Consider the following 27,067-nt stretch of genomic DNA (forward strand, 5'->3'; position numbering starts at 1 on the left):
AAAATGTTCACAGTTATTTTGCCTCATTCACTGAGCAACATCAATCTGATTGATTGACTATATTAACACGGATTTTAGACAGACAACATTAGTTTGTATAATATATAACCTCAAGGCCAGAGAATAATCTGATTCGATCATCTGCCGAAACAGATTCCATTGGTCGTGAAAGGAAGCATGGCGTTAAGAATTAATGCGTAACACATACAATAAAAAAAAACAAATAAAAGATCAATTACTTAACTATTTAAACAACATGTTTACATGTTTGTTAAACAATTGTAATTCATCTGAAGATGATGATACTTCATATCTTATAACATGACCTTGGACGTTATAGAAATGTATATGTGGGGCCTGTAACCTCAATCTGTGACATTCATGATGTTCAACTAACTTATACAAATACAATAGAAAATACAACAGAAAAAACTGTTTCATTTCCCGGTTGCCGTAAATTTCCTCCTAAAGTCAGCGTTTCGCTTATACTATAATCAATCTTCTCACCTATGTAGATATAAAACTGAAAAAAGTTAAATTACTTGCTATTCTGGAGTGCCATTGCAACAAAATAGGGCAAATCACAACACAATACGCGGACACTCTTTTACATATGGCGCGTAAGCATGTCAATACATGTCTGTTAGAACCTCCTGAGCCAACATCTGCCGTCAGCCAATCACCGTTTAGATACTGGTGTCATAGGTCACTCACACATTCCTGGCTGAAACTTCGGAAGTTCTTCCTCTTGGAATTTGTCATGATGGCGATGACATCCCCGAGTTCATTTGCTTGTTTCGCACTCATTTTGGTGTTTGTGGAGGGGAGAGGCAGGTGTCCCCCCGGGACATACTGGGACAACGCCTTGGGAAAGTGTGATCAGTGTTCCAGTATCTGTGACTCCATGGAACAACAAGGGACGGTCAAATCATGTCAGAGTAATTGCCCAGGTTTGTGTAAAAAATATTAAGTATATATTTTATGATTTCACTATTCATGTGAATTTGTATTCCCTGGCAGGTGAGTGTGGAACTGTTTTTTCCAATTCAATTTTCATTCATTTCTCTTGAAGCCACCGGGAGGACCACGTGTTTTCAAGCTGTCAAAACATGGCCTCCTTTTAAACGAGAACTGCCCTGTGCTTTGTCGTGTATGTTAATAGATGGTATTATTATTCAGTTCATTAGTAAACAGGAAGATGGAACTATTTATCCCATTCAAACTGCATTCATTGCGCCAGGAGTATACGTAGCAAGTTCTCGAAAATGATAGACCATGCGCGAGCTTCCTAAAATAGATCTGACAAATTACGATCTCGGCCAATCGGCGGCTTAGTCGGGCCAACTCGGCTTTTTTCCGCTATCCAGTAGTCGTTATATTCCGCCCGCTTGTACCCCTGCTCAATGCAGCACAAGCGCAGTCCAACCCAACTCGGAAGGTTGATATCGCGCTAAGGGAAATAACTCGTGCAACACTGTTTTCTGAAAGATTTTCGAAATGTTTTTTATTTAATACCACTACTATTGAAAGGAAATGCCCCACTGCTCTTGAAAGTATGTTGGTACAGAATATACGTATGCCTTATGCAATTGCGTTTTGAAAACGAAAAGAATATATTTAATGACTTGTTTCATTCTTTTGTTGTACATATATGTTCTTTATTTCAATGTTTTGTCGGTTGTTTTATATTCATCCCATTCCACTGGAAATCTGTTATTATCTTAATTCATAAATTAGCTAATTTTATGCTGATACAAACACAAAAGCTGCATCCACAAATCTTTATTTGGCTTGCTGTTTATGATACTCCACTTTTCCAAATTTGCCCTAAACATATACTACTTTCACCACTTATCACACGCGTATATTGGTATAAGATAACCCTATTTGGAATTCCGGGGAAGAATAGTCCACCAGTTGAGTACTATTAACAACTGGTTCTCCTGACAGGCTCAACTGTTAGTGAGATCCAATTCCGAGTGTAAAAGCAAAGTCTTTAGTTATTTCTTCACAAATCTTTGCACAGATATCAATCACATTGTAAAGGCGATTATTTTCCGATTCATGATTAAATATCATTTATCTCTTAGGTAACTGTAAATAGCAATTCTTAAATCATATACTATCTTAGTTATCTTTTGTATTACAGGTTACAAGTCTTCCCAAAATGTCCTACCCAATCCTGAAAAGATTGCACTTATCGAGGACATGGACACTAACCCATCAGACACTAGCCCATCCAACAGCGTTGCCATTGGTGTCTTATCGACTGTTTTCATCAGCATCAGTGTTGTTATAGCAGTAATTTTCCTCCGTCGCCGTAGACGCAGTGGTGGTCCAGTTAATACTACTACTCCACACCCGCCTGAACAAGAGCCATCTGTATCATACGTGGACTCATCAATCATAGCTCAAATTGAGGACACATCAAAACCATTGATCTCCACCGGACGTACGTATGCGATAAATAATTATGTTCTCCCTTCAAGACCACTACATATTGTATTCTGCCTGCTGTTCAGCATCAGTTTGAGTGTGTGTGTGTGTGTGTGTGTGTGTGTGTGTGTGTGTGTGTGTGTGTGTGTGTGTGTGTGTGTGTGTTGCAGATGCTACCAATAGGGCAGGACTTGCTTACCCTGTTGTCATCACTGATTTTCAGTGATCAATTCACATAATTTTCACCGCTGTTTTGCCTTTTACGCCCAATGGGGCCTGTTTCGGTGGATAATCGAAACTGGTTATTCTCTGGCATTGACGTTTTACATTTAACTTTATCACAGTTCAAAAACATTCCCATGTGTTCATATGCATCCTATCACGAACATTTTCGAAGAGTTTTCTGGTTGATTATGTACAAGAAGGGTTTAATTTACCCTTACATATTACCCCGAGAGGAGTGAGACGTTATAATACCAGTTACTGGTTTATCTGTCCCAGATTGTCAACAGACATCTATGACATGGCTGGAATATTGCTTACAGCGGCGTTAAATGACACACAGACTATCAGCAAAGCAGTTGTAACCTTAAAATACTGTCGTACATAATAACTGATATCTACCCAATTGCCAAAGTGATTTTAACATAATGTTTCATTTGTTTAGACGCGTGTGAGGACAGACCTGAGCAAGACCATCCAGTTCACCGTCCAGACATTCCAACCCGCGTTACATCCGTCAGTGAAGTGTAGCTGACTAATGTTCTTCCTCGGACTGATTAGGTTGGCAAGACCCTTGAGCAAGCCTTGGGTGGGTACCGAGTAACATTTTGGCGTGAAAAACCCAAATTGTGCTGCAGGTGTTCAACTTTTACCACTTTGGTAAAACCCATTGTGTTGACTATTGTGCAGACAAGGATGCCAAGGATCGATTCCTGGGCGAATCGGGACAATTCAAACCAACAACAATAGGGCACTGACACGCTTAAGGGGCGCACGTCTGTACAGTGGATTGCAGCGAGTGACTGACCGCTTTGACATTAATACAATCAACGAACCACTTCCATAATCATAAGGAATCTCTGAAAAAGAGCAGGGTACGCCGTACGATTCCGACCATATCATTACAATGTGTTTATGAATCATATTAATTAGTGTAGATATTAGGTGTAACGGTGAAAGACGTATACTGCCCCACCGGTGACACCTTTCATTAACACAAGTGTTCAAGTGTTCACATGAACAAACACGGGAACATATGTTACAAGTTAAATCGGGGACCTGCTTTGTCCATGTTGGTCCCTGTAGTAATAACATGCTCGACTGTACCTCAAAATGTGGACACCAAAGGCCGGAGCTCCTCCTTACAATTTGTGACCCGGACAATTGTGTCATTGCCTCCAACCCCGGTTGTCTAGTCTAAATCGATTTATCACACACTGACTTAGCATAACCGACTGCCAAGTAACATTAACTTTGTATCGATATGCTCCGAATGTGAAATACTAGCCATTCATTGTGGTATTAATATGCTGAAATGTGGTTCCAAAGTAAGATAGAGTTATATTGTGAGTTATTTTGTTACATGTTTTTTGTATATAAGATTAATTTCAAACTACATGAATGGACGTCTTATTGATGTATATAGAGACATAATATGATCGCTAAGCTGTATGTATATGTGTGGATCTTCAATTCTCAAAGTATTCTAGTCACTATGTTAAACATGGCTGAGTTGGACACCTTCATCTGCATATCTCAGGATGACAATGATCTCTCGGTGACACACTGTCAGTGCTCTCATCGTGTGTTTTGTGACCAAGAAATAAATATTAGTGTTCTTCTTGATGGCATCATTACAGTGATTTAGTCGTTCAAACTTCAGTCACATCAGCCACATGCCCTCACTTATCGTGACTGGTATTAGCTCAGGGCATCACCTTCCATTTCTAATGTCAAAATACTCAGTTTTGACTTGTTGTTATGATATACATATGTTATGTACAAGTTCATTGAAAATAAAATTCATTAAATACAAGTCAGTTTATGTTATATTGCAAATATAATGAAGTTTAATATGAAAGTGGATGAACTGGAGTTAGGTAAATAATAGTCATGTGAAACTTTTATAAATACTTATGATAGCCTCCGTCTCGTGTCAGTCTCACTTGGGATATCTGCGCGGCATGGCGTGGCTCTTACAGTGTTGATAACCGTTGCCAGTAGATATACCAGTTACTGCCCTTCACTCCTACTTTGACCCAGTGACTGAAAGATGTCCCCCAGGTTTTGTATATGTGAGGCCATGGCAGTCACGGAGGCACACGAAGTATGTCGACTTTTCTACCAATATACGCCCATGCCAAGTTTATGATAGGGTGTATGTTACGATTTCTGTAAAATAAGTTTAATGATGCACAAGAAGCAATAGATAAGCTTTATAAATGTCTTATGAATGACATCTCCTGTAAAATGATGCACATGTATTGGATTGAATATGTGTATATAAAATGGGTTATATATACCATGCAACCATAGACTTACAACTGATATTTTCCGATAAAAATAATAAGTATCCCAGAGTCCGATTGTAAACAACATGGCGGTCAAACTGTATGACGTCACATTACAGTGTATATCATGAATATTCATGGTATTGCATATTTAGTTAAAACTAGTTTCTGCAGCTGGTTCAATTAAACGTGGCAACATGACGGTATGGAGTACGATGCTTGTCTGAATGAACTATCAAAAGCTTAAACGTTAACCTATTTCCAGCCAAGTTCAAAATAGAACAATTTAAGCTGCATTGTGTATGTTAGCAGGTGCATTTCTAAAAAATGTTAAAGTTCTTAAAGTATATCTTAGACATACCTTGAAATATATACAACATGACCATTGTTACACAGAGCTCGAGCTCACAAGGAGGATTGATGTTCGAAACATAGACAATCTTCCTAGTAACCAACAACCTTGTACAGTCGACGCTTTATACTTAAGCTGCATATATGCATACATGCATTTTGTTTACATTTCTTGCAGTAACAAGGAGTCACAACTAAAATGTCATAAAAACTGCATGACATAGCTATAGTGTACTTACGAGGATGGAAACTGATCCGGCGGTGGACAGTCTGCGTTGTATAAGTATCCTCCCCTAACGCCATTTTGTTAGCTGAAAGTAGGCCAGTCTACCCGGGACATAGTGTGCGCTGTCAGATAATATGCCCGGGACCAGTGTACCAAATACAGCTATGGCCGACTGTACTTTGCCCTGTTCCAAGGCTGAACCGAATGTTAAGTCCAAGGATGAATGGTATTTCTCTTCTTGTCAGAAATAGGCAGGTCTGGATAAGCCGACAGTGTATCTAAGGACGACAGTCTTTTATGGGGACAACTTGTTCTTATTTTATACAATATCATCTGGGAATTATGATTTAAACGATTTATCATTTTCTTAGTGACTTGTGAAACTCTATAGTGAGATGTGAGTCAATCGACGCAGTAATTCAGTATCGCTACGCTGGGAAGCTATACGCTTACAGCAAATGTGATTGCATCTGTTGTATGGGGGCTGGTCGGGTAGCCTAGTGGTTAAAGCGTTCGTTTGTCACGCCGAAGACCCGGGCTCGATTCCCGACGTGGGTACAATATGTGAAGCCCATTTCTGGTGTACCCCGCCGTGCTATTGCTGGAATATTGCTAAAAGCGACGTAAAACCATAGTCACTCACTCGCTGTTGTATGTATAACTCAGCAATTCAAACATCATATATTCCCTGATTTTGAGGTTTTGAGGACCAAATGGTAAAATAATCCCAAGTTGATGCGCCTTTAAAGTTGAAGTATCTGCTTGTTGCTACCCTGCCTGGCTGAGGACTAGTACAAGCAGCCACACATACACACACGTGTATGCACGTCGCAATATAGGTGCAATAATCTTAGACGCGAGGTTAAATTCCATTTCACCTCACCTCACCTTTATTGGAGCCTTTGGTAAAGAACTTGACTCCGTTGATAATACCCATCGAGAACGCACAAATCTGACTCTGACATTTGTGCTACAGGTACTTAGCTTAATTGTCGTTCATTAAAGAACACTGTTGTGGCTTCCTTGAAGCAGATGCCCAAATGCCCAGATGGGCGTAAAAGACAATATAGCGGTGGAAATATATATATGAATCTGAAAATTAGACACCAGGCGTTCGCGAAAAGGGTAAGCATGACCTGCCTTACCGGCAGTATCTGCCACTCACACGCACGCACAATGAAATTGATGCTTAAGAGCAGGCAGGATACAATATGTAGTAGTAAAATCAGTGATGACACCAGGTGTTCGCGAAAAGGGAAAGCATGTCCTGCGCCATCGGTATCGTTTTGCAACACAGTTAAAGGGGGGGGGGGGGGGGGGGCGGGGCGCAATGTCCCGGCTTTAACTGTTCTTATGGTGCTGTTGTCAAAAAGAGAGATGAGAGATACTGTTACTTGTTCGACGCTTTTGTTCACCTTTAACCTTTTAACACATACCTAGTTTAATGTAGGAAATTCATTAACAGTCAGAGCTTCATGTACAGAATTACATGCCTCATCACCGCTTCTCCTTTCCAAGACTTTGGTCAAGAAAGTTTCTCGTTGTGAGTAGGCAGGATATAAATAACTGTCATAGTATATATCCTCGAATAGTTGGTTTACTTACCCGACAATTTACTTGATTTATGTGGATTAAACAATCCCTTTACCTCATACATATGCAAACTGACACTATATACTTTATAAAAACCTGTTACTTTTTCGTCTCAGTTGCCTAAACAAATACAAAAGTAGTTTAATGTAAGAAATCCATTCATAAATTGAGCGTCATATATAGATTTACATGTCTTACTGAAACTTCTCCTTACCAAGACTTTTGTTTAAATTTGTTTTAACAGTTTTCTTTTTCTTCATTCAGTTCGTATTGTCATTTCATAAACATCAAAGATCTTTCCTAACAAATAAGAATTTATGATATTATGACACCAGCTATATCCTTCATTTCCTAATACACTTACATAGCTTGTCAACTTCTCCCCCTCATTCCTGTATATAATTCTTATCTTATCCTTTAGAATCAGGAAGTATCAGTCCACCAGCTAAGACAAATCTCCCTTCCTTTATAGAGTCCTTACCTCGTTGCCCGTTACAATAAAGAAGTACCAGGATCGCTGCCACATGTGTCTCCCTGTCCCCAACTTTATGATTATCGAAAGGGTTTGTCGTTGTTCACTCTATACATGTATACCTCTTACGTTGAGGAAGTAGCAACATTTTTTTATTTGTTTCCATATGAATACAACGCATTTACAACAGTATTCAAAATATATATTTCAATATTTAATAAGTTGATATTTGCTGAGTTAACACCATCCACATATTCAGAATAGATTGTTGAGGAACAGAGCATCAACACACTTAGAATATTCAATATTTCACAATGTGAGTAACCATGAACCCACCGATGATGCCAAGGTACCGCATACATTCAACAGTTATATTAACAAATATATTGTGTTTCACAACATATCACAGGGTAGCTGCAGGGTCACTTGTGGAAACAAGTTACCCACAGTAAACATTATTGTCTTGCTTCTATCTCTAACGAGTATCATATTCTCTTTGGACAACAAGTAGTGATTCAAGACTGTCCTCAGAGTTGTAATTCAAATTTACCTTCCAAGGTCATAATGATTACAATTTCTTCATTGTTTAAAGAACAGATAATAAAAATAAGTTGAAGAAATATCTCAATTTTCCATCAACTACATTTGAATAAAAGCGGCAAAACCCTTTCCATTTTTGATAGGCATCTCTGCTAAAAGCAGAATCGATTGTATAATTCCAACTATATCATGAGCATGTGTTTATGAATCACTATCAAATAGTGATGATACCAGGTGTTCGCGAAAAGGTGAGCGTATCCCGCTCCACTGGTGTCACCCGTCAGAAACACACGCAAAGGCAAGTCAATGGTTCACCTTAAAAAAACACGGGGGGAAATGGGAAATGTCCTCCACATGTCTGCCATAAAACTTTTTAAAAGCAACCGTGATTAGTGACAGTGTGTTGTCAGTTCTCATATGTGCTTTGATGAACATTTGTCAGCTTTCATTGCCTCTGTGTCGAAGGTGTGTGTGCACCCTTTGTAAAGTCAGTGCGGTGGGTCAAATTTTGAATTCTGAACTTCATACACTACAGAATATATCGGACAAATCAAATGTCCTCATGTCCTCTTATTCATTCACCCTTGGACAACTATGGAAGTGTGTGTTAAAGATAGCTGTTTTCTATGATTGTACAATTCAAAATGTCAACACCACAGATTTATCAGTCTTTATCGTCCCCAACCGTACTTCCTTTCAGTTCGCACAAGTAGCTGATAAGTCCAGGTGGGATCTTGGGTCACCATGACACCTCGTCATGGTGTTGCATCTCCAGGGTGTGTTTTGGCAATGACATGAATTTAAATTATTATCACTTAGCATTTTTTAATGCAATAAATTATAATAATCTCGAAACAATTTTATTATTAAATAAACTTTACTATTCTCATTATTCTCTGGCGTCCACGTTTTCCTATAAATGTTAATATAATGGCAGTTGTTGAGACCTATGTAGCACTTACTGTCAATGTTTCCATTCTATTCTCATGTGCTTGGATAATTAATGACAATGCTAGTGTTAGGCTGTTTGTATAGTGTCTGGAAACAATGCACTATTGTAAATAAATCAATTACTTTTTACTCTTTTATGATCAACAAACTCGATAATGTGGGTGATTATATGACACAACTCATACTCTTGCCACCCCAGTTTAATATTATAGTCACTTAAATATTTTATTACACTATAAATGTCTCCCCCTTTCAATTTTCTAATGCTAATGTTTAACAATAAGCTAGCCTTCCCTAATTTTATTTTCTATACAGGTCAGGTTTTTATTATATTTAATTGTGATGCAGTCATGGACAAATGACATCTGGTCATGTGTTTATTTCATAAGACATGTAATTCCCCCACACGTCTGTAAAAAATGAGAAGGCGGATGTGTTATTGATATGTTATTTTATATTGACAGATTTTGACTTTGGGTATATTACAAAATAAAAGATAAATTCCTTCTTTCGTATGGTTGCTCGAGAGTCACTGCCATTATGCATATTCTCATAATGATTATAACATATTTAAAAGAAGGGTAAATGAGCCTACACATGTACCTATAGAATAATGGACGCCATGTGTACTTATATATACATGAACAAGAACAATGTTGTTATATTCAATGTTTTATTTGTTGTTTTATTCTTTATTTTTAAAACAGTTACAGAGACCACCTTACTGGGAAACCTGTTAGGATATTCTCATTTGCAATAAAACGCTTAGTTGAAAATGCAACGGAAGCTGTGTTTGTAATATAAAAGAAAGCATAAAAAAAATATTAACTTGCCTTCTATTTCTTTTGTTTTTAAATTCTATGTTGCCAGCATTGGGCACAATGATTGTCCCTATTTAAATGTATGGCTCGGAAATTTGTGATATTGAAAAAGACATACCTTATTGAAAGAGTACATTCAACATTTCTGAAAATCGCAGTTAGCCTTCATTAGTCAACACCAATGTAATGCTCTTTGGTGCATTTGAAGGAGAACCACTGCATATTAAAATGTGTTTATGAAGTATCATATCAACAAATAAGGCTATCCAAAATTACCAAACACTTTATTGCAGTTATTCAATTTCCTTAGACCCCATAATGCTGATTATCCCATGTCATTTTGCAATGTATATCTTCTTGATCCAAGAGAGCATTCTTGTAAGTATTGTACGTTTTGTATGAATTGAATGATTCATGATTAATGTATTACGACACTGCCTTCAGACGAGCATGTGAGAATAAAATATCAAAGAAGGTAAACAGAGTGAATATAATGATGGAAACTGATGTTTACTATGTCTGGCCAGGGTGATTGCGTAACACCGAAACCCTGTCAACAAGGATCGTTATTCATGCTGTGACAAAACGTAGATTGTATCAATGGCCCGAACGTTGTGGAGTTATTGCTTTAGTACTGGGTGATTCACAGCACACCTCATTCTGATCAGGAGAGTTAATTCCGTCTTTTTTTCAAAAATAAGAAATGTCGTTGACAATTTTTCTGCAACTATTAATGCAACGTGGAATTGATTCCCCAGCTACTTAAGCCTGATGTAGAAATCAAAAGAATGAAACAAAATCTTGTTGATGAAGGTATAGATAACAGATTAAAATATAATTATTTGTATTGAATATTTTGAAGACAACTTTTAGTAGTCTTTATTTGACCATATTTATTCCATCATTAATACCCATGCTCACGTCTCAACTTCCGCTCAGATACAAATATCACCAATAGCCGCTTTTTGCCATGTATCAACATGTGATTACAATCTTTATCATTATTCACAATCTGACGGCCTGAATGAATCAATGTGTTCTGACGCATTTACTTAACAACTTTTCTGTCACATTTGCGTAAAACCTAGATAAAGGAAGTACATTAAATACTGAACTTCAATCAGTATTCACATCCGGGTTGTATTTTAGGGTTATTTATGTCACGTTTCTTTTAAGCCTCATTTATAAAATACTATAGATGAAACTATACCCGGTGTATCAGAGTGAATGATTTAGACATTGTTTTCAGCTATTCTTTTCGAAGTGTTAATTTGTAATGAAACATGTAACCTGTTAGTTTCCTCTTCTTCTGGCAATAACGAGTTCTAATTTTGCCTTTTGTTCATGGTGTCTGTGAATGCCACTAAATATCAATGCAGTACATATCCCCTCACAGATTGTCTTGTATAATCTGAATAAATTACGAATAAGATTCATTGTGACATGTGTCATTTCTAGAGGATCATTTACTATCTTCATCTGTAAGTCTTAAGTGAGGTGCATATCCAACCAAATGAACAGCTGAAGTTTAGTGACATCACTTCGGCTGTAGTGTTTTAATTAATTGCCTGTATAGCGTGTTAACATCATATAGAGAATCTCACCCGAGTGTCTTTTGATATCAAATATATCAATACGAGTTGATAAAAGGGGAAAAATTCCCAGGCTTGCCGAGGATTTTTGCCACTTTTATCAACGAGTGTTGATATATTTGATGTCAAAAGACACGAGGGTGAGATTTTATTTATCATCCAACATCATTCTTCCAACTTTTTCAATTTGGAGACAGTAATTAGCAGTGTCTTCAGTGTAAAAAGTACTGCTAACAGCTTCTGTAGCAGAGCCATTAGTGATGTCATTTGATTGTGACGTCATGGTAACCAGTGATGTCACAATGGTCTGCAAAGCATTGTGATGTAATTTCATTGCAGCGATATCTACAGTGTAGATATCGCTTGATCTCATCCAAGCGATATCTCCTGTGAGAGCCAGTTTTGGATGATAAATCCCTTTAAGCAATTGTCTCTTTTTTATTCCTAATTGTCTTAATATCCTTGCATCATGTGTTGTTCTAAATATGGGGACTTCCTTCACTCAACTGTGGTTCATATTTCCTTCCTTCTATATCAAAGTTTCTAATTAACAGATACACCTAGGCCTTGCGTTGAAAATCATACACGGAAAAATGCAACAACCATGACTTTCCGTATACTTTCAGTGGATAGGAAACTCTGAACATATTGTTGAGGGTAAAAAGCAGTTTTTGTCTGTTCCTGAAATTTAGATTATTTTATATGAAATTCACATATCGTACCCGTAAGAGTACTGTTCAGTGCTTTAGCCTCTAAGATACACATGGTCTTGTGTCTGTTAATAGACAGATCCTTATATATGCTCCAGTAATAGCTCATAACGTAATCAAAGGTTATTTCTACTTTAAAGTTTGTTGACGCTGAGTAACACCTACAGATTTACAAGTTTTAGTCATTAAGCTTATATATTCAGTCTTGGGTAATAATGAAGACAAAATCGTGTAGGGAAAAACATATTCAGGTTGCATATGCACATATACTCTTCACAACACGTTTGGGTTATATTTGAGAAAGAAAATATAGAAACTATGTTGAGTGAATGTAAAACTTTTCATAGCCACAAAGAATTCCAAAAAACTTCCTTTGTGTCTCTGAAGGTTGATGGGAAGCGAAATCTAATCTCTGAGCTAGCTAAGCAATTCCAACGACCCCACGAACCACGACAACACATGCTGAAGACAAGAGCTGCTATGTTGAGGACCTAGGGAGATACTATTAGAATAAAACAAATCTTTATGTCCTAATGAAAATGAAAAAGAAATAACTAACCACGAAACAGTTTAGATACTTTTGATGATAACGTATTTTTATTGAGAAGACAACTTGACCACACAGAACAGGTGTATCTGTTTGCTTCATAAGTTAATATATTAAATAAACATACATTTTGCATTGTAAATATAGTACATTTTTCGGAGAAGACTACCTGAGCTGGAATGGTGGTTACGGAAAAGCTTTTATTTCATTTTATTTTGTCATACCCCCGCCAAGACATTCCATTATATGTTCTAATTGTTAGATACTGTTGTTCTATTTAATGTTGCATACCGCGCTGATTTACCGGGTACATTACTCACATTAAATGGATCATTTTAAAATTCATCTTCACTCTTGCAGTGTGGTGTCGATATTGGACTAATGGAACAACGTCATTATAATATGAAGCTTATATCATTAATTATTTATGTTGCACTTCATACATGGGCATAGGCTATTATCAGCGATCATATCGTGACAAAAAGGAGATTCCCTATGCACACAGACACTAAATATTTCAATCCAATATCGTTCCAGGTGTGTATGAACAGTAGAAAAGCCTTAATGATACAGTGTTTCTTGTGCATGGACGTTGCCTTACATAAAAATGTTGAATGTAAATAGATTGAACATGTTTAACTGGATGTAACGGGTGCAACATTGTTACCACTTCGACACACAGAGCATATTTCATCCTTGGTAAAACTACAAACATATAAAATGAAAATGGCAGTGTTTTTGTTTGAACTATTGACCTTCAAATAGTTTCATGTTAAGATTTCATGACAATAAAGAACGCATAACAATCATCATAATCAACATTAACAGGTGGGGTGTTTCGAGCAATTGTTAAATCCACACGGTTTTAACTGTATTGTCAGCAATTCTTGGACCGGCATAGTAGGGATATGGATCAGAAAAAAACGTTTTTATGGATAACACGATATGTTTGGTGTGTTTCTGTGCATGTTAAACTGCAGTATGTTATCCTAGTAGGATGGCACACACACACACTAACACACACTAACACACTAACACACTAACACACACTAACACTAACACACACTAACACTAACACACACTAACACTAACACACAAAAACACTGACACACACACACTAACATACTAACACTAACACACACATACTAACACACATTCTCACATTCATACACGTCGCTGTGTGAGTGAATAATGTTGACATTAATCTGACCTCCCCATGTGATCTAGAAATTGTCATACATATGAACATTGAGAGCGAAGACACTCTCATTACCAGCTTAATCGTGCAAGTTTAGACTTGGCACATTTAGGACCCGCCTTCTATTAGAATGACCCAATCAGCAGTAACATCTATCAACGTGATTCATTCACAACTAAAATGCTCTTGCGCTGACAAAGTGTTGACAGTTCCCGGGTATGTCCCGTCGTGCAAGGATGAAATTATTAGCTTGGTTTGTATTTCTGTGGGCTTTAAGCGTATCCGATGGAAGAAAATCATGTTCACCTGGAAGCTATTGGGACTTTGGACTGGACAAGTGTGATCTATGTTCATCTATATGTGACTCCAAGGAACAACAAGGAACTGTCAAAGCGTGTCAGGAAAGTTGCCCTGGTATGTAGCATTACCTTCAGTCAACATTTGCAACGGTATTAAATTCATTGATGTTAATTAAATACAGGTACATTAATGAAGGTTTCGTAACATGACAATCAAAGGTGAAGGTGTGTGTGAACTCCACGTGCTTGCTGTCAAAACATGGCGGACTAGGCAGGCGCTGTAGCTCCTTGTAGAAATTAATGTTTCAATGAATGGATTGGATACATTTTCATGAGGATATTACACGGAGAAGCACATTTTAACCCCCATTATTACTCGACTAATAATTAACTTTATTTAAAACCGACCCTTAAAGATTACCTTCGGTCAACAACAGAGAAAATGCGAGAACATCTATTTGAGTCATAGCCAATGAGTCAAAGGGAAATAACTCGAGAAGGACTATTGCCACAATAGCGAATGGAAACCAACATGGTGGTTTCTGATGCTAATTTGCCTGTCTGTGCAATACATACAAGTATTTCTATACAACGCATGTTTAACCGTTATAAGGACTTCTCATTTATGTTAAATCACTTTCTTTTTTACTTCTTATCGAATCACAAAATAATCGCCCGTTAATCTGTGTCGCTCCAAACATCATGAAAAAGATAAATTGAAAATATCCTTACATGTTTCAAAGAACGAACCTAAATCCCATCTCAGCTGAATTTAATGAGCACGGTCATCGAATCATGTAGTATGTCTGAACTGTAGAGAGAATATATAATATTCTCTGTGATTGACATTTATAATCTGTTGTAACATATTTCATTTTAGATTACAAATCAATGTCTCCAGTTAAACCCAGTAATCGACAACCCATTGACGACGACGATACAAACGTGATTGTGACGCTGTGCGTGTGTGTCACTGCTGGGGCAATCTGCAGTATAGGTCTAGCCGGATTTCTCCTTCGTCGGCGTCGTCAGCGAAACATCGATGCACCATCTGATGAGCCAACTCAACAACAGTCTCCCTCACCTCACTCATCAGTAGCATACGTGGCTTTACCTGTTCATTCTCAGTGTGCAGACACTGCAACATCTAGCTTGTCTGCTAGTACTCCATTAAGTATGACCTTTGACATGATAATTATAAGATCCCAACAGTAGCATACGTGGCTTTACCTGTTCATTCTCAGTGTGGAGACACTGCAACATCTAGCTTGTCTGCTAGTACTCCATTACGTATGACCTTTGACATGATAATTATAAGATCCCAACAGTAGCATACGTGGCTTTACCTGTTCATTCTCAGTGTGCAGACACTGCAACATCTAGCTTGTCTGCTAGTACTCCATTAAGTATGACCTTTGACATGATAATTATAAGATCCCAACAGTAGCATACGTGGCTTTACCTGTTCATTCTCAGTGTGGAGACACTGCAACATCTAGCTTGTCTGCTAGTACTCCATTAAGTATGACCTTTGACATGATAATTATAAGATCCCAACAGTAGCATACGTGGCTTTACCTGTTCATTCTCAGTGTGGAGACACTGCAACATCTAGCTTGTCTGCTAGTACTCCATTAAGTATGACCTTTGACATGATAATTATAAGATCCCAACATTCTTAATTCAATACTATAATCTAGATGTTTATCATTAATGGCCAAGTTGAATCATGTTGATATTTTGTCCGGTTTTAACTTAATCATATTGACGTCATATTCAGATATGTACAGCATTGGTGAAACAAGCATCTCTACTTCAGTGTTTTGTAGCTCTTGAATTTTCTGTAGGTTGCAGTTGATTCGGTGTATAACAAGCCAACAAAGTTTTATATGTTTAAATACAAAATTATTTGTTTTTTCTTTAGGTGTGTATGCAGACAGACGGGAAGAGGTACAGGAGAATTTAATGGGATACCCCGACCTTCCAGACCTCATGTTACCAATGGGTGACGACAGCTCCCTTGGTTAACATGACCTTTGACCCGGATGGGATAAATTTTAATTCGTAACAGTATCTGCGTCACAATGTCAGTAAACACCATTGTCTTATTCATAACAGGGGATGATGACAAAACAGATTCAACATTCCAATATTTTTTATGTTGACATAACATTCTATTTCCACCGTGTAGCAAAACATTTCTGGTTAATGTATTTTGTAGGAACAGAAATGTATTTTGGGAAAAAAACTACGGAAACAACTATGGTAGATCACAGAGTGTTATAGAAGTGAGCATCCAAATCAGTAAAGACATGTGTCAACAAAGAGGGAAATTTATTGTATGTTTTGTTTACCGTTTACCTTTTTTACATCAAGTGTGTGTTTAATGACGTTTGAACGTATGTCAGTTCCTTGCGAGGTTGTGTGCAGTGTGCAGCATCATGATGAAAGGTTTGGACGAGTGTATGGCAGATGACGTTACTTAAGATCTGGATGAAATCTGTTTATGTACCTGTTTCTATTTCAATAATGTCTCTTGTTATGAAGATGTGTATATTATATTAATGTTTAGTTCCATTTGATTTTCGTTCACTGAAGGTATTTTAGACACATCCTAATTGTTTATTTGTGTATTGATTGCGTTTGGTGTCAAAATATAAGTCTCAAATAATTAATGATGGTGCTTACTTATTCTGCAGCTGTTACAGATAGTGGTAAACAAATACTGCCAGAGGATTTTATATTGATACCAGTGTAACTACATACCTTTATATTCAACACCTTGTTAAAACTTTTTTGTGTACAGTTAATCTGTTTTCTCGATCGCCCTTTTCCCCAGAAACTTGTTTAGTGTTGTTGATTGTACCTACTGTTATTGCATGTGCATTGGATCACAAACAAATACACTTCCCATGGCAAAATGTTATTACCGAGGAAGGGCAATATGAATGATACATTTAAAATTCTGTGCAATGTTAATATAACAAAGTTCATTAGTCAAACTGCATTTTATCAATTTGTTATCATTGTACTGTTTACTATGTGTAGTTATTATTTATGAAATGTTCAAATCGTTACAATTTTCATTATCATATGTACATTTAATCACTCGTTCCATAAAAAATAAAAGATGAAAAATATACATGCTATTTTGTTATTTTTGCTTTGTACATACAGTTAGTTGCCTAGCCGGTGACTTTGATGAAGAATGTTCTGTAATGCCCCGTGAATGTCAATTAGACAATATGAGACAGATAGTACTAGTTCAAGAGGAAGTTCAGAGAAATGACATCATGTATATCTTCCACTACCTTTACATCACAACGGTGAATATAGGTATTCTCCTTTACATTACGTCAGAACTGGGTCATATGTGAACCATAATTTCATTTGAGATTACCTTTCACTCTGACAAGACGATAAGCGAGATCGGTGCTTTCAATTCTTGAAAGTCTACATCTGGATGATGGGTCTTGGAAGTGGTTGTTTTGTTAGTGTATTATTTATTAGTGTTGGAGCGTATGATATTTGTGGTATTGGCTCCTATTTTGACCCAGTAATTAATAGATGTGATTTGTGTAGTGATATATGTGATATCGTCGGTTTAACGGATACCAATGAGGACTGCCAACGTTATTGTCCAGGTAGGTAAATGCTAATTTAAAATTGTCATGAAGATATTCAACAAAATGCACGTCTCAAGTAATATTCTAGAACGTTGAGAATATTAAAAAATAGATATTATAAAGACATCGATCCATGCATATGCATGAACTATTGAATTGGTCGTTTCAGACCAGATTCACTGATTTCGTGACATGTGGTTTATATGGTATATCAGCTAATACAATAACCGAAAAGAAAAGACTTGAAAGATATATTCATTATCTAACTGACTAAAATGACTTGTTGGTGATTTGTCCAAAGGTCATTGTGAACGCATGCCATTTGCGAAGGTGCTTTGAATAGGAAAGGGTATCCAGGAAACAATATGATATTTAGAACTGTATCTTAGTTATATAAATCGCACGCAGGGACATAATGCTGTCGTGAACGATGTTTCTTGTGTAGAATTAACATACTTCCTTGTAGCCATTAAACTCATTGAGTTGCACATATGCAACACCCCATCCACGTATTCATAGATGCATTTTGTGCTAATTTGATGCTGCAACAGTTTACACCGAATTTAGATGACGGCTGTGGTATAATATGTACTTACGTAAACAGTGATCTTCAAATGCGTACTTGTGCAGATGGGTATACACTCCGCCTAACGCCATTTCGTAAGCTAAAATTAGGCCAGTCAGACGGTGCGCGGGTTATAGTCCATGCAATCGTTAAATAATAATATCCGGGGCTTTCGGAGCTGGCAGGTGTTCACGTTAGCAATTGGGATGCATGAATTTCGAGTTGGAGGGGGCAGTTAAACATAATATCATATTCTTTATTTAATTTTGATTAGTGTTCTGGAGAATATATTATTATACATATTTATATCTTATATTTGGAATTGGTGGGGTTGAGGTGAGGTGAAATTGGGTTTAACGCCGCGTCCAAGATTATTGCACTTATTTTGCGACGTGCATGTACGTGTGTGTGTTTGTGTGGCAGCTTGTACAAGGCCGGACTGATGCCGATTTATAGTGCTAGATCACTGAGATACAATGCCGCAATTTAACATGAATACCCCACTCAGACACAGTATACTGACTCCGAGCCGACCAGTCCTTGTCTTAGCCCCTTAATGCCGAGCGCCAGACAACAACAAGTACCATCTTTTAACGTCTTTTGGTATGACGCGGCCGGGGATCCTTCTGCTCTACCACTAGACCACGGAGGCGGTCGGGAATGGTTGAGTACAGCCTCAGTACGCTATATATACCGTGGTCAAAATTGCAGATGATCACGTATATATGATATTGGAAAGGATCAGTGGTGAAGACCGATTTCCTACGTATTAGTATTGACAAGTTGAGACGGGTTGGGGTGATTAGGTATTGATTAAGGCGTTACTTGTCACGTGGCACGTCACAGACCCGCGTTCGATTCCAAATATATGTAAAAAGCCTATTCTTGGTTCCCCGGCCGTGATGTTAGTGGAATATGTGGCGCCAATCAATTTGTCTTTCAATGAACACCAACGACTTACACAACATATATATGTTGTTCTCCGTTTAGATTATGGTAAAGCGAAAGGGTGTTCAGATGAGCAATACTACGACCCGGTCGTGGGGAGATGTGACTCGTGTGAGGAACTCTGCTATGGAGACAATATTCAAGACACAACGGAGGAATGTAAAGACAAGTGCCCCAACTGTAAGTCATCTAATTAAAGATAATGGTCAAAGCATCACACCTAAGATCTTTGCGATCTTCCGAAACATAAAGCATCCACACCATACTCACGGACCTTTATATGTAAGGGCCATGACACCATTTTTTCATCATGTAAAGATGCATCGTGCATAATAATCTCACGGATACACCTGAATATCAACTTCACGGAAGCCTTCAAACCCATGTTTCAGATAACACTGGTGCGCTTGGTCTCGGTTCAGGGAGGTCGAAGGTACAAATGATAGCAATAGCAGTGCCACTCTCCCTCGTAGTCGTCGCGGTTGTCATTGTGGGACTACTTTGGCGGCTACACCTTCTGTCTTCAGTCTTACAAAGGTGCCTCCGGTATCCAGGAAAGGGCTACACTAAACCACAACAATGCAGTGATGGAAGCGATACTTCAGGATCTAACTTCTCTTCGACAAGTATGTTTCTGTGCTTCCAAAGTAGCCAAGATCCCTCTGTTAGGAAACAGGGGTTGTTTTGTGGACCGGGAATATACTTAACTGATAGTCGCCTTGTCTCTCACACAAATCCCAGGGCATGTATTTAATGAAACAATCAGCCTCATTCCATTCTCGTCCCATTCTCCGCTCAAGGTGATGGCAGACCCCCAGAGCATATATATTGTTTTGATAAACAACAGCCTCCACCCCTGCCATTATTATCACATTCTCCGCTTAGTAGCCCCATCGCCATTTAAAGCTCTAGGTGTTGATACAGACCCAGAGCTTACATTTAAAAAATACCCCCACCCCTACCCCTACCCCTGTCATTATCATCACATTATTAGCTCTTGCAGCCAAAACGCATCCCCTTTCCAGCTCTGGGCCTAAGAGACTTGAGAGTTCCTTAATACTCGAGGGTCCCCTTATAAAATTAATGTGTTTCACCTTATGCACAACTTTATTTCGGGGACTATCTGTTCGTCTAATGGTCTTCCCGTGACCATGGAAAGTAATGATTGGAGCAAGAGGGTTTAGTAATAACATATCCTATGTTGGATTGGTTAATATAAGCCTGAACATCACCTTCGTCATCAATGTCGTTTTCTTCAATATTCGAATAGTGTCAAATTGACATTCCCACAATTTAAGAAGGAAGGGACACAGAAGGAAATGACATTGTAGAACACTGTTTGCAGTGATGTTTGTTCTAAGCTTAACGTATCCTCTTATCGGTTTTCAGGTGATGTTCAACCACAAGTAGATAATGTAATTGGAGTTGACATTAAAGAACAAGAGGGGTTTCCTGATTTACATGCACAGGGTCGTCATAGCTCGATGGATGTTAGCATCCACTAGCCAATCCAGTGAATCCTGTCACACACTTGGCCTCTGACATACCAAGGTGACGGTCTGCACACCAGCACCGTGAAACAGGTTCGCCTTGCCCCGTAATACCAGGTTGGGTTTGGGGCGTGTTGAAATCGGAAATTCTTTAATACGTGTGCACTGAGAAGCATTGTTCCCCTGGATCGGCCTGATGACCAGATTTAAGCAACATATTGGTTCATACTGCAGGCAAAATACTGAAGGCCAGACATACACATCGGCATCAAAAAATGAGGTTTTCCTGTCTTTCCAGGCTTATATATGTGATACTTCTTCTTAACTTAACAGGGCATCACATATGAGGCAGCTGCTTCAAGCATGTGGTAGCTGTTATGTCTGGATTGAACAAAAGATAGATTTAAATGTCATATGACTACCAAGCAATATCTGTTGGAAGTTTAACTATATGGCTATTATCTCTTAACAAGCAAGTGACGCGCTTAAGCTTGTGCTTACTCAAGAAAGTAAGAAAGTAACACTTGCTTTATAAAGATTCGATCATCCGTGAACCCTTTCTTCATTCATAATACAGCTTGTAAACTACCACCTAAGGATGAACTACATTGTTTCCTTCTTCTTGCGAGGGTGAACATAGGATATGTCCAACTGAGGTTTCTTTGAGTCCGTTATACGGAACTGAGTGAACCTAATGTAAGAATGTGTTTGAGAATTAGATCCAAGTTATAACTGTATGTGCGTCCATAAAGAATTTGTCATAGGACTTGTGACGCCAAACTTGAAAGTTAAGAAAGGGTTTCCACACGCAATTTAATACTTATCTGAAATGGGTTCGACAAGTTTGTGTTGTTGCAGGTGTGACGGGTACCACCGGTGTAGCTTGATACGCTCACCTTTTCGCGAACACCTGGTATCATTACAATTTGATAGAGATTCATGAATACATGCTCATGATATAGTCGGAATCGTACTATCGACTCTGCTTTATGCAGAGATTTCTATTAAATATAGAAAGGGTTATGACGCTTTATTTATTTGACTGATGGCACACGTTGCAGACTGGCTACATATTTTAAATTTTCTTTATCAGTAAACGCAGCTTATTTGGCGAATGTATTCTTACTGTATATTTGTAAATATGGCCACCCAATTGATAAAAAAATCATATAATGGAATTATGATATTGACGTGGTTGACATATACCCAATGAAGATGTATTAAGAATGTACAAATTTGTAAAATGTTGTGTGTGTGTGAAATAAGATATTTGGTCCTGATCCAATCTCTGTACATTTGTTTGTGTTTTCTGCTATGATACTTGTGTTGTATTAGAATCGTGTAGACGTGATGTACACGCATTTAACTGGAAATAGGAAAATGGGGCTACAGTGACTTGCCTTTGCATGTGTTTGTGCCGGGTGCCACCGATGGGCAGGATACGCTCACCTTTTCGCGAATACGTGGTGTCATCACACCAGCGAACACTGCGTGTTGGAGTTTCGTGGGCATATGCTTATGATATAGTCGGAATCGTACAATCGACTAGCCTCCTGGCTTATATTTCATATTTTTTATTTCGCTTGTATCAAAAGTTGTGAAATGTTGACACGATAGGTATGAGCTGCTGGAAAATTGTTCGACATTTACCCGGCAATAGTCTGGACTAGCACAAGCACACACCGACACACACACGCGCACACTCACTCACAACACACTCACACATACACACTCACACTCACACAACACAAACACACAACACACAACACACACACACTCGCTGTATAATTTTCACCACACCTCAGCCGGCATGTATCCGTAAACCTGTAGAGTGAGTGAGTGAGTGTGGTATTACGCCGCCTTCAGCAATATTTCAGCAATATCACGGCGGGGGACACCAGAATTAAACCTGTTGAAGACTTTCAATGCAGTGCATTAGCATTACATGCTCAATTTATTCATGTATGACTATCAATTTCATAACTAGATAATACAAAGGAGTATCACAAGTTCTTTCATAAGAAAATGTAAGAAAGACAAATGATTACGTGAGATCTGAAAATAAACTTTTAAGATAAAACCTCAAATTAGCATAGTCAGTCCTCTTTGGCTATACAATGTGGAGTGATTGTTAACATGTGTATAAAAAAATTTATGTTGCAATGTTGCTCGCCCCAACATGAAAATGATATGACCAAAATATATAGTTTCAATTTGAAGGTGAATCTCCAAATCATTCATAAGTCAGTACTCATTGGCCAATGAGGCGGAGTGATTGCCGATTTCATGTTTTGGATGATATAATACTGTATGTCCATAGAATATCTGTATACACCTCCAACACTGCCAAAAAGAATATACTATCAATAAATACCGAAACACCGATTTATGTTTTGCACAAATTCTCGCTGTCAGGAGTCGACGAGGCGTATCGAGACATTTAACATTCATAAAAAAGAGGGCGCATTTTCATCATGTTGATTGTTCAAGAATGCTGATTTTCTCCAGTGTATGGAAGTAATGATTTTTAATGCACGCACGTCACGAGCAAGTTTTATCACCAAAGTTGTCTATCTGACAGTCACGATTTCTGTCATCAGAGAAGGTTACAGGACAACTATTAACGTAAGATCTAAAAATAGACTTCAAGGTGCCTGGCAGAAATATGACCTGCCTAAACATGATTATAAGAGCGAAATTTGAAATTGCTATTTTGCCAAAACGTTTGGATCGATTGTTAAGTACATGTGTTTTGTTAAGTGTATAAAATTGAATTATCAACTGCAATGTAAGTAGAACATTCGTTAAGAAATTCCAGAGATCCAAATCAACCCCCCTCCCCATCTCTGCCCTCACGGCACACCAACCCAACCCCTTCCCCTGTCTGACCTACTTCCTAAAACAATACGATTGGTGCATGCTTGTACATCAAACAGTATGTGGGTATATCTCTTTCACATAATGACTCAATCACTGTCAGCTGCAACAATTGGCTATTTCATCTCACACCATGAACAGTCGAAGGTTATCAAGAGTCTCCCCTTCTTAACATTTGGAAAGTGGAATTTCCGAACCGACGCTCGTCCATTTGGCTGTGATCCAGAGTTATGTCCTGAATCTCACAAATAGAGATGTCGGCGTTTCGAGTTGAACACGAATTATTTATTTGGACATAAAATGGTGTGGACTTGAAATGAAATGGGTGCACTAGGAAGCATTGCCCCTCGGATTTGGACAAATGGCGGAATGTATTGTACGATATCAATTAACTATTCTTATCCTTTTTTGTTAAATGATTGAAAAGAGTCCATGCATTCCATTATGAGATTTGATCACGGATGAATCACACTCGGCCAACTATGATTGAAGATCATGGTTATCAGGTCATCCTTAAAAGTTGGTGGACCTAAAGTACCACATGGCCTAAATACGTTCTAATTGAATGGGTTTTCTTATCTTTCTACACGAGGCAGCATCGAAACATCTTAATTAATCGGATGAAACGTATTTTGCAAAACACTTAATTGAGCAAACATTGTATAGTGCCCGTGTTTTTTACAGAAGGTCTACACTGAAGCATACATTTAAAATGAGATAAGCAAACGTTATCTCAAGACGCGGTACAAAGCCACGGTATAACACTGTCATATATACTGACAAGTGTATCATGGAGTTACGATTTCTTAGCGCATCGCACATTATTAGCATACAGATTACAATAAGTGTTTGACTGAAGAGCCTTTTTGTACTGTTGGTAACACGATTTCAATGTGGATAATTTCTTAACATGTATCTTGATCTTTTATTGATCATGTCATCCGTGCTTGATTAAAGCAATGTGTATAACTAGATATTACAAATGTGTGTGACATTTCTGTTATTAAAAAATGGAAGAAAGACAACGATTACGTCAGATCTGAAAATAACATTTAAGGTGAAACCCCAAACTGCCATAGTCAGAGCTCATTGGCCAAAAGAATGTGAGGTGATTTCTTATTTCGTGGTTTGGATAATGCTCTGTCCCTCGACCTATATATGATATGTACACATGACCAAAATGAATAAACAACCAAATGAATACCATTGACCGGGTTTCCGGAATCTTGAGGATTCACAGTACACGAACTGGATAGCTATTGGATTGATGTTAATACTACTGTATGGTGTCAACCTTGTCAAGAGACAGAACAGCATCTATATGTATACAAAGAGTGAGTGAGTATGATTTTACGCCGCTTTCAGCAATATTCCAGCAATATCACGGCGGGGGACACAAGAAAAAATGGGTTTCACACATTGTACCTATGTCAGGAATCGAACCCGGGTCTTCGGCGTGACGAGCGAACGCTTTAACCACTAGGCTACCCGGCCGCCCCTGTATACAAAGAGTCTACGATCCTGATGTAACAGAGTGGAAGGGTAGCTGTTACGTCATAACCTATAAGGCGTTTTTCAAGTTTACTAAACCCTAAATTATACAAAACACATTGGTCAAGATATTCTAGATCCCCAGATCTGTCAGTTTGATGTGACCGTCCATTGCAGTATTATTCAATCATCTGATAAAAAGCATGTTACAGTTAGAATGAGTGAGTGAGCTGGATTTAACGCCGCTTTTAACAGTCTTTCAGTTATATCACGGCGTGTCAGCTTAATTGATGCAGGTCACAATCAAACCCCTAAACAGATAAAGTCAACGGAATGTAGGACGACAAAACAACTTTTTGATGCATACAATCGCAAGCACGTGTCAACAGTAAGAATGTAGATTTTCGTTATAGTGTCGAAGCAAGGTCATGGTCATTTACATTGTTACAACCAAAACTGTTGAAGAGCTCTAACAATCTAGATTGGTATAGAACAAATATATCTAGACTTTAATTTGCTCAAGAAAAATATAACTTACGAAACAGGTTGTATCAGAAGCAAACCTGTAATCTTTGCTTATTTGTTAATACGTGTGGATTGATAGATTATTTCACGTTATTATGTTACAAATATAACATAATATGTTTCTGCAATAATATGCTGGGTTATATTAGTATCATCCCGGGGCTGTTGTCTGATGTAGCACATATTATGTTCCCGTGTTTTTAGGTTAATAATTGACTTGCTTTTGCATGTGTTTGTGACGGCTGCCGCTCACTATTTCGCGAACACCCAGTGTCATCACTATTTAATAGTGATTCATAAACACATGATACAGTCGGAATCGTACAAACGACTCTCCTTTTGGTAGAGATTTCTGATGAAAATGGAAAGGTTGTGTCAGTTATGTTTATGTGATTGTCGAACATTACATTCCAACCCTGCATTTGTTAGCCGCATCACACACAAAAGACATAAATGTCACATTGTCACTTTCATCGTCATCATTCCACCCTAACGCCCATTGCTGTACATGAATACATGATTGCCCACAAGCCAGCATTACAATTGGCTAATACTTCTCACGCCACACGCATCTATAGTCACCCCATCGCCTTATAAAAATAACCGGAATTCCCACTTGCCTGAGTTCCAATTCAGCCGTGAACCTAAATATATTTCTGTCGATTACGGGTTCGTAACATTCTGATCCTCACTAAACTGTGATGCCCTATGCTCTGGTTATATTGTTCTTTGAAAGATACTATTTATATATTTTGTATCATTTACAGAATGTATCATTTGCAGTCATTGTAAATCTTAAATGTACAACATTCTCAAATTCAACTACATTTATCTTGGCGCATTATACTTGTTTGAAAATGTTGTCGAGTAAAATGACGATTTAGCCCCAAACTAAACACAGAAACAGCGACGACATGTATTACACTGGATGCCACTAAACACGTTGAATGCCCCGTGAATATAACTGCAATTACACTATTAAGATGACGTCACGCTATTGATGCTGCAGTTGATTTTGAGCCAGGAATTCACTGGCCATTCTGAACGTTCATCAAGTAAAACTAGCGCTATACTGTCTGGATAGTCAAGTTTCTGGATGAACGAACCAATAGCAGGCCACAATATCACCTTGTTTATATATACTATGGATGTCCCCAGCGGTATATATACCAAATCCCTCTTTTGTATCAGGCGTCTCTTGGGCACGCTGGAAACCTATGTTTCAGCACCATACCCGTGCTCGTGGGTTTCACCGAAGCGGTAAACGTCTGAGACCTGCATCACTTCGGGCTTTCC

General features: G+C 38.1%; 2 protein-coding genes and 1 long non-coding RNA gene across 3 annotated transcripts; all 3 read left to right on the forward strand.

Moving 5' to 3' along the window:
- The first annotated feature begins 709 nt into the window (after positions 1 to 709).
- LOC139468868 (uncharacterized) lies at positions 710 to 4,437 on the forward strand. Its single transcript, XM_071251005.1, has 3 exons — positions 710 to 950; positions 2,150 to 2,452; positions 3,104 to 4,437. The coding sequence occupies exons 1-3, from the start codon at positions 761 to 763 to the stop codon at positions 3,187 to 3,189; spliced, it is 579 nt and encodes a 192-aa protein (XP_071107106.1). The 5' UTR covers positions 710 to 760; the 3' UTR covers positions 3,190 to 4,437.
- Positions 4,438 to 14,080: 9,643 nt separating this feature from the next.
- On the forward strand, positions 14,081 to 17,423 carry LOC139468870 (uncharacterized). The gene is made up of 3 exons (XR_011653699.1): positions 14,081 to 14,364; positions 15,130 to 15,655; positions 16,174 to 17,423. It is a non-coding gene; the product is annotated as an uncharacterized lncRNA (long non-coding RNA).
- Positions 17,424 to 17,530: 107 nt separating this feature from the next.
- On the forward strand, positions 17,531 to 22,131 carry LOC139468873 (uncharacterized). Its single transcript, XM_071251008.1, has 4 exons — positions 17,531 to 17,893; positions 19,431 to 19,568; positions 19,781 to 20,014; positions 20,778 to 22,131. The coding sequence occupies exons 1-4, from the start codon at positions 17,713 to 17,715 to the stop codon at positions 20,891 to 20,893; spliced, it is 669 nt and encodes a 222-aa protein (XP_071107109.1). The 5' UTR covers positions 17,531 to 17,712; the 3' UTR covers positions 20,894 to 22,131.
- Positions 22,132 to 27,067: the final 4,936 nt, after the last annotated feature.

Source organism: Haliotis cracherodii, unplaced genomic scaffold (assembly GCF_022045235.1).
Source record: "Haliotis cracherodii isolate W230 unplaced genomic scaffold, xgHalCrac1.p SCAF_2, whole genome shotgun sequence".
In the NCBI taxonomy this organism is placed as follows: domain Eukaryota; kingdom Metazoa; phylum Mollusca; class Gastropoda; order Lepetellida; family Haliotidae; genus Haliotis; species Haliotis cracherodii.

What these genes read in the sequence shown, in the direction of transcription:
- LOC139468868 (XM_071251005.1), top strand. Translation starts at nt 761, where the DNA reads ATGATGGCGATGACATCCCCGAGTTCATTTGCTTGTTTCGCACTCATT. An exon ending in ATGTCAGAGTAATTGCCCAG is followed by an intron (nt 951 to 2,149) that starts GTTTGTGTAAAA and finishes TTTGTATTACAG; the next exon opens with GTTACAAGTCTTCCCAAAAT. An exon ending in ACCATTGATCTCCACCGGAC is followed by an intron (nt 2,453 to 3,103) that starts GTACGTATGCGA and finishes TCATTTGTTTAG; the next exon opens with ACGCGTGTGAGGACAGACCT.
- LOC139468873 (XM_071251008.1), top strand. Translation starts at nt 17,713, where the DNA reads ATGATGGGTCTTGGAAGTGGTTGTTTTGTTAGTGTATTATTTATTAGT. An exon ending in CTGCCAACGTTATTGTCCAG is followed by an intron (nt 17,894 to 19,430) that starts GTAGGTAAATGC and finishes TTCTCCGTTTAG; the next exon opens with ATTATGGTAAAGCGAAAGGG. An exon ending in TAAAGACAAGTGCCCCAACT is followed by an intron (nt 19,569 to 19,780) that starts GTAAGTCATCTA and finishes CCCATGTTTCAG; the next exon opens with ATAACACTGGTGCGCTTGGT.